A 16,746-nucleotide genomic window follows, 5' to 3' on the forward strand; every position below is an offset into this window, starting at 1 on the left:
ACACGTTTCCTGCAGCTTCTTCCTGGCACACCCAGCGTCTCCAAGGGCTGGGATGGTTCTGGTCTCCTTCTCCTCCAGTTAAATCTGACTGTGTCCCGGGAACAGAGTCATATCCTGAAAAGTGATTTAGGCACTTAAGGTTCTAAATCCCATTAGCTTTCACTGACCCTAAGTCACTTGGGGATAATTACCCAGAGTCTGTTCACATGGGTAACCATTCCCCAGGGTGGCTGAGGGCTGCAGTGTTAGCAGGAGACCTGGGTTCTCTCACTGAGGGTTTTTGAATGGCTGTAGCTGTGGTTTGTGTCACTGTGTCCCTAGCACAGTAATACGTGGCCATGTCCTCAGTTCTCAGGCTGCCCAGCTGCAGATAGGCCGTGCTTATGGAGGTGTCCCTGGTGATGGTGAATCGCCCCTGGAAGGCCTGGGCATAACCAGTTTCACCATCGCTGGGATGAATATATCCGATCCACTCCAGTCCTTTCCTGGGAGCCTGCCGAAACCAGTTAATGTAATAGCTGGTAAAGGTGTAGCCGGAGGTTTTACATGTCACCTTCACAGACTCTCCAGGCTTCTTGATTTCTGCCCCAGACTGGGTCAGCTGGATCTGGGAGCTGACTCCTGTCAATAAAAAACAATAAAAATCCAATTAATTCCATTGTTTTCCTCCTTTTCCCAGGTGTATCCAAATCCTTCTGTTGCCTTCCTCACAGCAGTTTCTGATCTTCTAATTAATTTATTTGCACCACCCTCCTGTGAAGTAGCGAAGTACCGTTATCCCCACGTTTAAGGGGTTTTGACACCTACTTCCCATTAAATCTTAAGGAAATTTGGGTATCCAAATCCACTAGGTGGCTTTAAAATTCCACACTGTGATTTTTTCAGAGTTAGGATTTTGAATCTAGAATCCCATTGCTACGTCTTTGCCTTAAAACCATCTTCCCTGCCCTAGCCCAGCCGTCTTAACCAGACACCTGTGGGTTCATCCACTCACCTGAGAAAGCTGCCAAAAAGACGAAGAACCCCAGACAGATCATTTTCATTCTCCACACCAACCTGGGGGGCTGCAAAGCAGTAACCCTTCGTGTGCTGGCAGCTCTTCGGTGAGGGTTGCCTGCTCTCCTTTATCACTCAGTTTTCCTACTTCATTTGCATGGGGGTGTTGCTAAATCATTTGACTAAACCTCAGCTTCGTCCATCCTCACAAATAAATGACCTCAGAGTTTAGAGGGACACAGTCATGGAGGATACTAGAGCATGTTAATGCAATTTGGTCCTCAATCCAGGAAAGCACTATAGCCATTTTGACATCAGGGGGGATGTCACTATGAGCTTAAAGTTACTGGTAAACTGGTGTGTTAAGGTGCCTAATATTGGGAATGAAAAGGTAATATCTAGTGGATATGATACTGAAATAACATAGAATTAATAAATAAAAGTATAAACACTAGCGCTTCTCAGTGGTGAAATACGTATGAGAGCTGTGATTTCCCAAACCTCTGAGGAGCGCTGGGTACTCCCCCCTTTCAAATCAGCAGGAATTTTTGTGGGCAAACCCTCACTTTCACAATTCCAGCCTTTGGTGCGGGGGACAATAATTCCTTGTGCTTGTTCCCGGGTTCAGTCTTTGGGAAGAAATGCTTCATAATTGAACATGACACTTTGCTGCCCCTATGTGGGTATGATAAACAGAGAAAATATTTCCCCTTTTTCTTCCTTTACGTTAATGGAACTTGGTCATTTTTGTCTCCTCTAAGCCATGGGAGGGGAGGCGGGGCGGGGAAGGGAAGGGATTTTTTGCTGAAGGCTGATTTGGTGTTAGAACTATTTACAGGGATTTTTACTGAACTACAAAAAGTCCATCCGTTTGCCTAGTCACAATAAATTTCTCTCCAAAGCACTTTCCACTGCTATTATCTGGAAGCTTGCTGCACTAAGAAGGATGGGTGTGAAGTCAATGAGAAGGTTTGATAGGGACAGTCAGTTAGCAGGTGTTATGATGTTATAGGTATGTGTTATCCATAAACTGGAGGTGAGACTAGATGCTTGTAATGTCCTGACCCGGCCCTCCAAAGTAGGAAGTCCTGTTCGATGTAGTAAGTATGTAGGAATGTCTGTGCGCGTCCTACCAATTCACCGAAAAACAAAGCAATGCCAAGTGTTACCAAGAATGCCAACTTGCTTGTAGTTGGCCACTTAGGCTAAGAATTTCAAAGACACCAAAGTGATCTGAAATTGCAAATTGTGCATCCAACTCAGTGGTTCTCAAACTGTGTTTTGGGACCCCAAAGTGGGTTGCCAGGGCTGGCGTTAGGCTTCCTGGTGCCCAGGGCCAAATCCCAGGGCTGAAGCAGTAGCCCAATCCCCACCCCCCGGGGCTGAAGCTGGAGCCCGAGCCCCACTACCTTGGGTGGCAGGGGTCAGATTTCGGCTTTAGCCCTGAGTGGCAGGGCTCAGATTACAGGCCCCCTGCCCGGGGCTGAAGACCTCGGGCTCCGGCTTTGCGCCCCGCCCCCCATGCCCAGTGTGGCTGGGCTCCAGTGGGCTCAGGCTTTGGTCCCATCTCCTGGGTCATGTAGTCATTTTTGTTGTCAGAAGGAGGTCCCGGTGCAATGAAGTTTGTGAACACCTGATAAGTCTTGGAAAAATCTCATTCTTAATTGTGAGCAAGTGGCAGCCTTTCCGGAGGCTTTGCAAGAAAGTTTTAGGGACTCCCCTGATTTTCTGAGTCCACCATCAGACTCCTCTAGCACCTCATCACACTGGACCCCTGTGAACACCAAACATACCAGGAACGTGCCCAGTGCATAGTACAATATAGAATGTAACTGTTTATTGATATAACTCCAGGGAACAGGAACTCACCTGAGAGAGCAGAGAGCAAGAGAAGAGATCTCCAAGCGGAGAGCATGATGGCGAATGGAGAGAACTAGACCCAGGGGCTGCAGACAGGGCTGTAGTTCGGAAAGTGCCTCTAGGCACCTTGGCTTTAAACAGGCGGCTTCCTCCCTGAATTTGCCTCATGGCTTGTTTCAGGTGTACAAAAAGCCACTGGATGGGCTTGTGGTTAAAGCACTAGTCATAGGGTTGGTCTATACGTATATTTGTTTTCCTGCGAGTGTTTGTTTAATTCACACCTTTACCAACTAAAGCTTGAAATAGAACAGCTGGGCTAAAGCAACCCACAGAGAGTCTGGCACGTCAACCTCAAAGGTTTAACAGCGGTGTAGTGATTTTGGTGAAAGTTGATTGGAAAAAGTATAAATTGCAGTGAGAAATCACTTGGGATCAGACGGGCTGAGAGTCTCAAACTGGTAAAATCCTCTGGCCTGCTATGCGGAAGCTCAGACTAGGCTCTTAAGGCTCTGACTCTAAGAAAGCGACCCAGAGGGGTTACGAACACTGATTTCTTTTGTTGTTGTTGTTTTAGTGCAATCTGGACACCTAAATCTGAGGTCATCTGCCAGTCCCAGGCTTTCTATATTGGGGCCTGGCTATTAAATAGATAGGTGCCTAGGTGCTCTTAACATCCTGCTAAGTACCTAACTTCTATTGAAATCTATGGGAGTCAGGCACCCAGCTGATTCTGAAAATCCCATGAAGGGCTGAGCTGATTCTTTGGGAACCTGAATACCATTAGGCCTAGATTTCTGAAGGTGTTCAGGCATAGCTGTGCTCAGCCTTGAAATGCCTAATTGATTTAGGAGTCAGAATCCCATCTTCCAATACCGAGATACCGGGTAAAACCTGGGCCCTAGTGCGGCTGTTTACACCTGTAAAAAGGAGAGAACGATACTTCTCCCCATCACAGGGTTTCGTGGCTAGGAGGATAAATTCGTGTTTGAGGAGCTGCAGTGCTGGGTTGATGAGGTTTGTGAATCTATCCAGCGAAAAAGTGAATTCAGCCCTTAAGACTGAGCTCCGAATGGTGGATTTCCACCTGTCGTGTCACTGATAGAAAAGGTTTCAGGCAGGGGTGAAAGTAACTTAAAGGACTTACCAGTAGCTGGAGTCCTGAGCGGGTGCATGGCCCAACAAGAAGAGGAGTGGCCTCACCCAGAAGAGGCGGGGCCTTTCAATATTTAAATGCCCTGGGGCTCCGGCTGTGGCTGGGAGCCCCGAGGCCTTTAAATCACCCTGGAGCTACCAGCTACAGAGGCGGCTGGGAGCTCAGGGGCGAATTAAAGGGCCCGGGGCTCCAGCCACCACAGAGCTCTGGGCCCTTTAAATCACTGCGGGAGCCCTACCGCCACTACCCCGGGGTGGCAGTGCTCCAGCGACGCTTTAAAGGGCCCGGGGCTCCCCGCAGCGGCTGGAGTCCCGGGCCCTTTAAATCAGCTCTTGCTGATACACCGTATCAGACCGTACCGGCTTACTTTCACCTCTGGTTTCAGGCTAATATTGGTTGTGTTACAATAGTACTAAGAGGAACCAGTGAGTTTAAGGCCTCGTGCCTGTGAGACCGTCCTTTGCAAAAAGATCTCTACAATGTAAGGCTGAATTTTTTTTCAGAGCTTCTTAAGGGATTTGTTTGCCAAGATTAATAAGAACTGAGAATCCAGATCATTTACTGGGGTTGGAAAACCCCACCCTAAGTAACGAAAGGGGGCCAGGGAGAAATAGAGACACAGCTGATGGCAGGGACTTGTCCAGCAACAGTGGAGTGACACAGCCGGGAAAAAATCCCTGTCTCCTGACTCCCAACCCAGGCGCCCAGCCACTAGTGCGCACAGTGGAATTCAAAGAGCCGACTGCTTTATAATGCAGTGAGAGTTCGATTTCTATCATTTGGATTTTCTCGTGTATTGGGGGTGGGTGGGGGATGGTGTTCCACAGACTCTTTAATATTCATTCAAAACAAAGAATTTAGAATTCAGACTTTCCTTGTCCCGTGGTGTTCTCGTTTGACACACAAGCACAGGAGCCTGGGAAATGACCCATCCTTTTTCTTTTGCACCTAGAGCACTGATAGCCAGAGCTCCTATAAAGCTTTAGTCAGCACAGCTCCAGGATGTCCCTTTGGGTATTGGCTTTGGTGTCTCCACTGAGCCCATCTCTGCACAGTGATACAAATCCAGACAGAAATATGCAGCTGCACAAACTGCTTGTAACTCTTGTGCAATCTTCCTCTTTCCCTTCCTGCGTCAGCTTCTTAATGTGGAACCAGGAAATTGCTTGGGGCACATTTCCGCCAGGCTTTAAGGTAGAAATGTTTCATTCTGGACTTTTGTTTGGTTGTTTTGTGTAGGACCTGCTCGCCCCCCCCCATCCCACCCCACCCCCAATCAGGGATCAGGAACCCATGGCCCTAGCCACTGCACAAACACAAAGCAGGAATACATATAGGATCTTCTACGTCCCCCATCCAGTCTCTCGCCCAGGGGTCAGCAACCTTTCAGAAGTGCTGTGCCGAGTCTTCATTTATTCACTCTAATTTAAGGTTTCGCGTGCCAGTCATACATTTTAATGTTTTTAGAAGGTCTCTTTCTATAAGTCTATAATATAGAACTAAACTATTGTTGTATGTAAAGTAAATAAGGTTTTTAACATGTTTAAGAAGCTTCATGAATTAAAATGTAGATCTCCCCGGACTGGTGGCCAGGACCTGGGCAATGCGAGTGTCACTGAAACCAGCTCGTGTGCCGCCTTCGGCATCCGTGCCATAGGTTGCCTACCCATGCTCTAGCCAGTGAATCAAAAGATGTGTGATGTTGCACCTCATAAGGCTTTATGGAAATATGCTTATGAATGTATATGTGACATAACTGGAATATGTCTTATGCTACATATGCCATGTAACATATCTCTGTAAAAATTATGATATACTGAATCTATTCATCCTATTTGCATGCATGTGTCCTTGTTGTATTTGAAGTTATGAATATTGGCTGTGTACTGGTTTCATTTTAAGTAGCCTTAGTAAGGCATTTGGGCAGCTTCTTTGGAAAAGAATTTGCAAGTTAAGTGCCCAATCAAGAAACAATTAATGGACAATGGATCTTGGAAAACTCCAATACATGTAAGAAGTCTACCTGAGGACGTTCAGGGTAGCATGTGAACTATGGCTGCTACCTGTATATTCTGAGTCAAGCATGGACATGTGCCTTGCCCATGTGACTCCAAAACTCCATCTTGGAGCTGGGATTCTACACAGGGGGAGGGAGATGTCTCCACCCACAAGAGAAAGTCTATTGAACCCCTGGAAGACCCCTCCATTTTGTCTTCAGCTGGCTCAAGAGATGGCCTCTCCACCCCACCCCACCCCTGGGATACCTGAAAGAAACTGGAACAAAGGAAAGTAACCACAGGGGGTGTGAGTGATTGCTGGACCCAGACTAGAAGGAGACTAGTGTGTAAAAGGAAGCTCACTGGAACACCTCTGAGTGTGAGGTTTTATCTATTAAGTTTTCTTACTGTGTTAGACATAGACTTGCGTGAGCTATTTATTTTGCTTGGTAACTCACTTTGTCCTGTCTGTTACTGCTTGGAACCACTTAACTCCTACTGTCTGTATTTAAAAAATCACTTTTTATTTATTAATTAACCCAGAATCTGTATTAATATGGGGGGTGGGGGGAAAACAGCTGTGCATCAGTGTTATAGAGGGCAAACAATGTATGAGTTTACCCTGTATAAGCTTTATACAGGGTAAAATGGATTGATTTGGGGTTTGGACCCCATTGGGAGCTTGGCATCTGAGTGTTAAAGACAAGAACACGTCTGTAAGCTGCTTTCAATTGAGCCTGCAGCTGTTAGTGGCCGTGGTTCAGAGCTGGGTCTGGGTTTGCAGCAGGCTAGCGGGTCTGGCTCAAACCAGGCAGGGCACTGAAGTCCCAAGCTGCCAGGGCAGGAAAGCAGGGGCAGAAGTAGTCTCAACACATCAGCTGGAAGTTCCCAAGGGGTTTTCTGTGATCCAGCCCGTCACAAGGTGTATTTTTTGTTGAATTGTCGTATTTAGCTCCTAGATAATGGTTTTCTTCTGGAGAATATAAAATGTTTGACAAAGAGAGTACAAAGAGCGATCTGATATTAGTATCCATTGCTAAGAGTTTAGCCATCCAAATCTAGGCAGATTTCAAAATCGCAGCTTTATTTTTCCTTCACACACTCAAAACATAAGTACTGGCACATTCTTCTGGGATGTCCCATTTGAGACCTCTTAACAGGGGCTGGACTTGCCAATGGCAGATGCCTGTCTCCTTTGATAAATCTGTCCCTTTTAGGGTGTCTCAGCTTGAGCAACCAAAACCAGAGGCAGCCAAAATCCTCCTGAAGTCTCCAAATTCTCCTTGAGAAGGGAAGCCCCAGCCTGTGAGCCCAGAGTCAGTGTGACCGTTCTCGGGGCTGCCTCTCTGCACTGGGACACCATACAGTGACCAATGACCTGGTTTTCTTTTCAGCACCCCCTCCTCCCCCACTCTGCCCTCCCCCACTCTGCACTCCCTGGGTACCCCCCTTCCCCCAGGGCTCTCTCCTCCCACACACGGAGTTAAAGGAGCCTGTGTGTGGTGGGTCCTTCGGCTCCTCCTCTCACTCCCAGTGAGGGTCGCTAACAGGTTCCGATAGCCGGGGCTCCCTTCCATCCCGGAGCTGGGGGTGAAGGCAGGGGGACAACGCCCTGGCAATGGGTCCAATCCTGTGGCAGACACACGTTTCCTGCAGCTTCTTCCTGGCACACCCAGCTTCCCCAAGGGCTGGGATGGTTCTGGTCCCCTTCTCCTCCAGTTAAATGTGACTGTGTTCCGGGAACAGAGTCATGTCCTGAAAAGTGATTTAGGCACTTAAGGTTCTAAATCCCATTAACTTTCACTGACCCTAAGTCACTTGGGGATAATTACCCAGAGTCTGTTCACAGGGGTAACCATTCCCCGGCGTGGCTGAGGGCTGCAGTGTTAGCAGGAGACCTGGGTTCTCTCACTGAGGGTTTTTGAATGGCTGTAGCTGTGGTTTGTGTCACTGTGTGTATCTAGCACAGTAATACGTGGCCGTGTCCTCGGTTCTCAGGCTGCCCAGCTGCAGATAGGCCGTGCTTATGGAGGTGTCCCTGGTGATGGTGAATCGCCCCTGGAAGGCCTGGGCATAGCCAGTTTCACCATCGCTGGGATCAATATATCCGATCCACTCCAGTCCTTTCCCGGGAGCCTGCCGCACCCAACTAATGTAATAGCTGGTAAAGGTGTAGCCGGAGGTTTTACATGTCACCTTCACAGACTCTCCAGGCTTCTTGATTTCTGCCCCAGACTGGGTCAGCTGGATCTGGGAGCTGACACCTGTAAATAAACAATAAAAACATAGTTAATTCCATTCTTTTCCTCCTCTTTCCAGGTTTATCCAAGTCCTTCCATTGCCCTCCTCATGGCAGTATCTGATCTGCTTGTGGGTAATGATGGATTTATCCACACCACACTGCTGGGAAGGAGGGAAGTGCAGGTCTCCCCATTCTGCAGAGGGGAAACTGAGGCACAAACTCAGTCTGAGATTTTTCAAGCTGTCTAACGGATTTTGACACCTAGTTCCCATTAAAAATAATGAAAATTGTGTATCAAAATCCTCTTATTGGGTTTAAAATTCTATCCTATGTGATTTGTTTAAAGCTCTAGGATTTGGAATCCAGAATTCCTGAATCCCTCTGCTACGTCTTAGCCTTAAAACCATTTCCCCTGCCCTAGCCTAGCTGTCCTAACCAGGCACCTGTGGGTTCATCCACTCACCTGAGAAAGCTGCCAAAAAGACGAAGAACCCCAGACAGATCATTTTCATTCTACACACCAACCTGGTGGGCGGCAAAGCAGTAACCCTTCCTCTGCTGGCAGCTCTTCGGTGAGGGTCCCTGCTGGCCTTTATCAGCCAATTTCCCTTCTTCATTTGCATGTGGGTGTTACAAAGTCATTTGACTAAACCTCAGTTTCACGCGCGCCATTACAAATAAATGACCTCGGAGTTTAGAGGGACCCAGTCATGGAGGACGCCAGAGCAAATGAATGAAATTTAGGCACCAATCCAGGAAAACACTAAATCACACTGACCTCAGTGGTACTTAAATACGGGCTTACAGATTATTGGTAAAATCCAATATTAAGATGCCTAATCCTGGGCTATCAAAATGTAACCCCCAGGATATGAAACTGAAATAACAGACTCAATGAGCATGTAAACACTAGTGCCCTTCACTGGTGGAATACGGGCGAACCCTGTGATTTTCAGAACCTCCGAGGAGCACTGGGTATTCAACTCCCACTGACTGGAAAGGGCTTTGGCTGAGGCAAGACTAGATGCTTGTAATATCCTGACCTGGCCCTAAATGATGTGAATCTAGAGAGTCCTCTTCAATGTCTTGAGTATGTAGGCACGTCTCTGTGTGTCCTATGAATTACCAGCCAAACAAACCAATGTTCAGTGTGGCCAAGAATGTCGCTTGTCTTGTAGTTGGCCAGTTAGGCTAAGAATTTCAAAGCCACCAAAGTGAGCTGGAATCCCAAGTTGTGCATCTAACTCCTGTAGTCAGCTCGGGGGAAAATCCATTCTTAACTGTGAGCAAGTGACAGCCTCTCTGCAGGGCCGCCCAGAGGGGGGGGGGCAAGTGGGGCAATTTGCCCGAGGCCCCCACAAGAGTTTTTCGGGGGCCCTGGATCGGGGTCCTTCACTCGCTCCGGGGGCCCCAGAAAACTCTCGTGGGGCCCAGGCTCCCGGAGCGTCTTCGCTCCCGGTCTTCGCTGGCCGGGGGTCCTTCCTCTCCGGGACAGAAGGACCCCCCCCCCCACCGAATTACCGCCAAAGCGGCACCCGCCGCTGGATCTTCGGGGGTAATTGGGCGGCGGGGGGGTGTCCTTCCGTTCCGGGACCCGCCGCCGAAGTGCCCTGAAGACCCGCGGTGGGGGCTGCACTTCGGGGGCGGGTCCCACTTCGGCGGTAATTCGGCGGCGGGGGGTCCCCGCCGTGAGTCTTTGGGGCCTTTGGCAGCGGGTCCTGGAACGGAAGGACCCCCCTGCCCCCGACTTACCGCCGAATCAGGGCCCCCCGCTGCCCAAGACCCCGGGCCCCCGGAATCCTCTGGGTGGCCCTGCGAATAACTTCCTTCCCAAAATAAAAGCCGCTTACCGGGCACCTCCTCTGGTGTTTGTTCTTCCCCAAGCACCGGACACCGCGACGGGCTACCTTCCTCCTGGCTTGAGAACAGCTGCTGGCTGCATGCATCTAGGGATGCCGGGTTGTCTCCCTCCTCCTCAGCACCCTCACTCCAGCTTTCCTCCTCCTCCCGCCTTGTTGCACTGGGCTCTGAAGTGTCCATGGTGGTACTCGGAGTGGAGGTGGGGTTGCCACCAAGTATCGCGTCCAGCTCTTTGTAGAAATGGCAGGTCGTGAGGACAGCACCAGAGTAGTGGTTTGCCTCGTGGGCCTTGTGGCCGGCATTCTGCAGCTCCTTCACTTTAACCCTGCACTGCAGTGCGTCCCGGTCATGGCTCCTTTCCATCATGGCCCTTGATATCTGCCCGAAGGCATCGTAATTCCTCTGGCTGAAGCCCAGCTGGGACTGGACAGCTTTCTCCCCCCAGACACTGATGAGGTCCAGCGCCTCGCCATTGCTCCATACTGGGGATAGCCTGGCACGTAGAGGCCTGGTCACCTGGAAAGATGCTCTGAGAGCACTCCACGCCTGGCTGAGCAAACAGGAAGGGGATTTTCAAAATTCCCAGAGAATTTAAAGGGCGGGTCTGAGCGTTGGTCACCTGAGGCCAGGGCAGTAGAGTTCAAAGTGATGACCAGAGTGGCTAGAACGGGCATTGTGGGACATTTCTAGAGGACGATCAGAGCGCATTAATAGACCAGGGCATCCACACTGGCTCCGCAGTGCTCCAGCAGGAGTGCATCAAACGTGATTCCTCTCGCTGAGGTGGAGAACCAGGAGTGCCCAGCCGTGGAGTCCAAGCGCTCTATGTGCCTTGCCAGTGTGGACGTGTCCTGAGTTAGAGCGCCCGGGGCTGCTTTACTGCGCTCTAACTCGCAAGTGTGGCCACGCAGCAGCTGGGACTTTCCCTACTGACCACAACGGGAGGTTTTTGTCTGAGCTCAGCCCGGCTTCCCCTCACTGTGTCTCTCGCACAGTGATACCAATGTGATGGAGTAGTATGGCTTTAGGTGAGGGACAGGACCTAAGCCTGTAACCTGAGTCTGGGAGAGGGGAGGGGTGTCAGCACCTTTGCCCTGGAAGCCAGACAAAGGAAGGGGTTGGCTGGAGGGAGTTAATTCAGTTTCGGTTTTGGGCTGGGTGGTTGGAATTCAGGGAATCCCAAGCTGGGGACTAAGCTTCCTGAACCCCAGAAGGACTCGACTGAGGGGTCCTGGCTGTGCCTACAGGCTCTGCTGTAGCCTGTGCTCCTGTTGTCCAATAAACTTTCTGTTTTACTGGCTGGCTGAGAGTCACTGTGAGTCCCAGGAAGAGGGGTGCAGGGCCCTGACTCCCCCACACTACGTGACACCGGGCGGTGTCCTCAGGCTTCAGGCAGATGAGTTGCAGATACATCTCTGGAGATGGTGAATCAGCCTTGGACGAGCTGGCGGGGTTTACAGTACTGCTGGCCCAGTAGCTTACATGAGAAATACATGACAGGCCCCTGCCAGGAGCCTGATGGATTCAGCTAGTCGAGTCCTCTCCGACGGTGAACCCAGAGGCTTTGCAGGAGAGGCGGAGAGAGTCTCCGGACTTTTTCACATCCCCTCCGGACTCCACCAGCGCCTGGGACCGGACACCTGGGAATAAACACACATTAAAACACACTGGCATTAGAATCAATAACTCAATATACTGCAGGGTATTCAGGGGGAAACCTACCTTCCAGAGCTGCTACAATGAAAACTAAGTGGATGCAAACTCTCATTTTCCCTGGTGCAGCAGGGGAAAGGTCTCAGGGACTGGCTGGTCACTGCACAGACCCGGGGGCTGCGGATTTTGTCTCCGGGTGCAGCCTGGGCAGAGAGAGGCACAGATTTAAACAGGAAACTGTCTCCCTCATTTGCATATTCCCCTTCTTATAGGAGAGACACAACCCCTGTCCCTGCATGCTTGGAGGTATTTGGCCTGGGGCTCTAGGAGAGGGAGTTGGACTGGTGATAACTCTGTCTGGGCAGCGCCCAGCGAGTGCGGGGCCATCGGACCACACAGCCGCACAAAGCTGGCGAGAATCCGCTCCCATCCCTCCAGGTGTAAGGGCCGAGCTACGGTCTGTTCCAGGGACTAGAAAGACTAGAGCCTGTAGCGGAATTTGGATCAGGGCTCTGGAGAGGAGGCTATTCGGTCAGCGAGCGGGGCAGCATCGGGTGCAAACCTGTTTTGTATCGATGCCAGAGGGGTTCGGAACCCGAGCGGCGCTTTCACAAGGTATTAGAGCCGTGGTGGCAGTGGGTGATTTGTCAAAGGAATGTAAGACCATTAGTGCCCAGTTCCCAACACATTGCAATAGGGTGTTTAACACCCAGCACAATTAGGCACCTTGGAAAATCCAGGTCCTGGTTATTACACCTAGAACAGTTGATCCCCAAATATTCCCCTGCTGAGCTGCGCATTTTCACTGCAGTGTCTGCTAAGGGCCACAGCGGAACATGGTAAAGTCAAGAAGGCCCCGTTGTTATGGACACATGGTCATGTGTGGATACAGTGATTTGTTCTTCACTCTGGTTGTAGCTCCCGTTCCCGTGCCCGGTGCTGGATTGTTTGTGGAAGTGCTGCCCCCGCGCGGCGCATGGCGGAAGGGCGGTTCTGCCGCTCGGGTTTTTGTACGAGCCCTGCCGGGATTCCCCGCACTGTGTCTCTCGCACAGTAATAGCGGGCGGTGTCCTCGGGCTTCAGGCCGGTCATTTGCAGGTACAACAGGCTGTTGGGGTCATCCCTGGAGATGGTGAATCGGCCTTTTACCGAGTCACTGTAGTATATGCTGGTGCTGTAAATGTAGGCGACCCACTCCAGCCCCTTCCCGGGAGCCTGACGGACCCAGCTCATCCCGTAGCTGCTGAAGGTGAACCCGGAGGCTTTGCAGGAGAGGCGGAGAGAGTCTCCGGGCTTTTTCACATCCCCTCCGGACTCCACCAGCTGCACCTGGGACCGGACACCTGGGAATGAAGATGAATTACGGGGAAGATTAGTATCTAGGGCAGCAGAATAATAATTTCCCGACTGACGCTACAACACACGGGAAGGGAGAAAATACCTTCAAACGCTGCTGCAATGAGAACGAGATACAAGCAAAGCCTCATTGTCCCGTGTTTGGAGAGGAGAGTTCTCAGGGGGGTTGTCTGGTGAGTGCCCAGAGACAGGGGCTGCGGATTGTCTGTCGGGTGCAGCCGTGCAAGTGAGGGAGTCAGATTTAAACAGGAAACTCTCACGCCTATTTGCATATTCCGCTCCTTATAAGACACATTCATTATTTCCTAGAAGGAACTCAGTTACTTTGTGTGGCTGATAAGGGCATGTCTACACTACAACATTAGGTCAATGTATTTAATTTGACTTTAAGCATCCGATTTAACAAATCCGATTTTGCAGCTGCCCCCTAGGTGGCTGTGACCGACGGAGCACATCCTCACTGCCAGGGGTTGCATCGACTCAAGGAGTGATGCACTATCCCACAGTCCCTGCAGCAGACTGGAATGCTGGGCTGGGGTCCCATTGCCTCATGAGGGTGGCTATGGCTGCATGTCATCAGCCTCCCATGTCTGTGGCTCAGAACCAGAGCGGCTGTTCTCCAGCTTGTCCCGTGGTCGGCTTGTCTAAACTCCTTTACTTTCACGCAGCATTGCTCTGTGTCCCTGGTGCAACCTTTATCCACCATGCCCTGTGTGATTTTGGCATAGATCTCAGCGGTTCTTTTGCTGGTCCAGAGCTCTGCCTATACAAACCCTTCCCTCCACACAGCAATCAGATCCAGTGTCTCCCTCGCCCCACGAATCTAAACTCTAAATTTAACCCTATTAGTGATCTTAAACCTTAACTCGAACTCTAAATCTAGAGCAAATCTTAATTCTACATTTAATGTATGGTGGGACTTCCACAGAAGGATCAGGGGACTATGGGGCCCTGTCTTATTCAGTGGGAGCCGCACTTGTAAGAAACAGCTTCTGTAAAAAGATGCTACTTTGTTTGTACATGCTTGAAAACTGTTATCATATTTCTGCCATTATCTCAATCATTACGATTTTGAATAGAAACATCCAGAACTGATCCCTGGAGAACCCCACTTGTTATGCCCATCTTATTTATTGTTATGTCCATCTAGGTTTCATTTCCATAGTTTGTTTATGAGAAGGTCATGGAAGACAGTATCAAAAGCCTCACTGAAGGCAAGATATACCACAAGTACTGCTTGTAGGCTCGTTACACTGTTAAAGAAAGCTACCAGGTTGGATTTACATGTGACTGCTTGAAATACCCTTTTTAGCTAAGTTGGACCTTTCGCTGCTGTGGATAGCATGGTCCTACAGGTAGTATTTTCACACACACATATGTGTATGAAACTGCAAACTATAGGGATGTGCTACCTGTAACACTGCAATGTGATGAAGCTGATTCCTCTGTAGGAATCAGCTACATCCCATGGCCTTTTTTTTTTTTTTAGCAAAGTTGGACCTCTTGCTGCTGCAGGTAGTGAATTCTTACCATTAGCAGTTCCTGAAAGCTACGAAGGGCCGGACCTGTTAGCCTTGTGGTGGACAGTGGGAGATCTATTCATGGTGCACCTCACTCTGAATCTATACAAGTGCTCACGGCTGCTGAGGCAAGGAGTCCAGGAGGCATGCACACCAGTGACATAGTAACCGTAGTGACTCTATGGTGGCATAACGTGAGTTAACCCACACTTAAACTGCAGATATGGCCCCAGGTCTATGAAACATTTGGGAGTGTGAGGGCAGACTACGATTCGTTCAGGTGTTTTGGCTCAAGGCACTGGAACTGGCCTTACTGCACCCTACAGGCTCAGGACCAAAGAGGCACAAAAAAGATCTCATTTATTTATTACAATGTCTTGACTCGAGGGTGCATAACTCACGATTTTACAATTCTTGTGGTTGTCAAGGTATCTTGGGGCTGTAGATGTGTGTCCATTAGATTTTGAAAGGAAAAACTGTGAGTGGGTTTAACAAAGAATTAGCTCAGTCCCTCAGGATAAGTAGACTGGCTATTAGCCAAGATAATCAGGGATGCAGGCCCATGCTCTGGATGTCCCTAAACCGTCCTTTGACTGCCAGATGCTGGGAGTGGGCAATGGGATGGTTCAGCGAGTCACTGCCTGCTCTGATCATTCCCTTAGAAGTCCCTGGCATTGGCCACTGTCACAAGACAGGATACTAGATTAGGTGAACTATTGGTCTGACCACCAATATTTCCACCATTGGTGGATTGACTCAAAACAAAGTTTTGACACTAGGCCAGACATTCAGTCAGAGTGGAAGTCAGATGATCCAACAGAATAAACATCTGCTCTAAAAATGAGAAGAAAAAACTAGAATAAAAAATCCAGGGAATCTTAGCAGCAGATAAGGTAACTTGGGAAAGTGCTTGGAGACTCTGTGCACTCGGATGCAGTGATGGGGGATTCTTTGGTTCTGAGGGGATCTGTGTCAAATGTTTCACTGAATTAAGTCTCAGGGATTCTCTACACTGGCAAGTGAAAGTGCTCTGACTTGCTGGCTCAGGGGTGTGAACCCTCCCCCAGTGCAGCAAGTTGTAGCGCTTTAAAGTGCTAGTGTGGACAGGCTCGGCTCCCAGTGCTCGGAGCTAATCCCCAGTCAATTTCCATCTCCTGCTCAGACCCTGGGCACCCCCCTGCTCCGACTCGCCCCCTTTGCCCCGTTTTAACCCCTCTAAATAGCCGTCAGCAGATTTTCACGGCCAGTAAGGGCAGGGAGAAGGGCAGTGCCTTCAGCAGCTGTTACTGAGCATGCTCAGTTCGTGTGGCCATACACAACATAATAAAATAAAAAAGACTCTGCCCCCCCCCAGCTATTTTGCCAGGCAGTGGGGTCCCAGTGCCAGTGGGGTAACTGCTGCCCCCTCTGCCCCAGCCTGTGCCGGGTTTTCCCTCTGCCACCCTCTGCCAGCACCTCCCTCCTGGGCTTAACTCCGCCCCTCCCCCCATTCCTGATTTTACCCTTTAGCCCCTCTCCTAGCGTTGCCTCCAGATGCTTGGCCCCCCATACCAGTCAATTTCCTCCCCCTGCTCAGACCCTGCCCCCCCCCCCCCCGATTCGCCCTCTGTGCCACTTTTTAAGCCCTGTCAAAAGCTGTCAGCAGAATCCTAGGGGTATAAGGGCAGGGGAAGGGCAGTGGCTTCAGCAGATGAACTGAGCATGCTCAGTACGTGGTAAGTAGCACATTTCTACCAGAGCAGTATCCTTCACTCCACCTGCGGGGCCACAAGGTGCAGGCGCTGCTCCCCCACACAAACCGCAGTGACCCCAGGGTGCTCCCTGCGCAGGACGCGCTGCTGCCGCCAGGGCCGGCTCTAGGCTTTTGCAAACCCCAATAATTAAAAGAAAAATGTGGCCAGAATGCCCCTGAAAATGTGCCACCCAAGCACCTGCTTGGTTTGCTGGTGCCTAGAGCCGGCCCTGGACACACGTTTCCTGCAGCTTCTTCCTGGCACACCCAGCGTCTCGAAGGGCTGGGTGTGTTCTGGTCCCCTTCTCCTCCAGTTAAATTTGACTGTGTCCCGGGAATAGAGTCATATCTTGAAAAGTGATTTAGGCACTTAAGGT

The 16,746-nt window shown here is 50.1% G+C and overlaps 3 gene segments (V, D, J or C); all 3 read right to left on the reverse strand.

Annotated features, from left to right (window-relative positions):
* Positions 1-202: 202 nt before the first annotated feature.
* Positions 203-1,081, reverse strand: LOC123347665. The segment is given in 2 exon segments: positions 203-621; positions 995-1,081. Coding segments are annotated over 2 exon segments (468 nt in total).
* A 6,772-nt stretch (positions 1,082-7,853) lies between these two features.
* LOC123347963 lies at positions 7,854-8,800 on the reverse strand. The segment is given in 2 exon segments: positions 7,854-8,270; positions 8,712-8,800. Coding segments are annotated over 2 exon segments (366 nt in total).
* A 3,864-nt stretch (positions 8,801-12,664) lies between these two features.
* Positions 12,665-13,318, reverse strand: LOC123347666. The segment is given in 2 exon segments: positions 12,665-13,104; positions 13,203-13,318. Coding segments are annotated over 2 exon segments (486 nt in total).
* Positions 13,319-16,746: the final 3,428 nt, after the last annotated feature.

This window comes from Mauremys mutica, chromosome 13, assembly GCF_020497125.1.
Source record: "Mauremys mutica isolate MM-2020 ecotype Southern chromosome 13, ASM2049712v1, whole genome shotgun sequence".
In the NCBI taxonomy this organism is placed as follows: Eukaryota; Metazoa; Chordata; order Testudines; family Geoemydidae; genus Mauremys; species Mauremys mutica.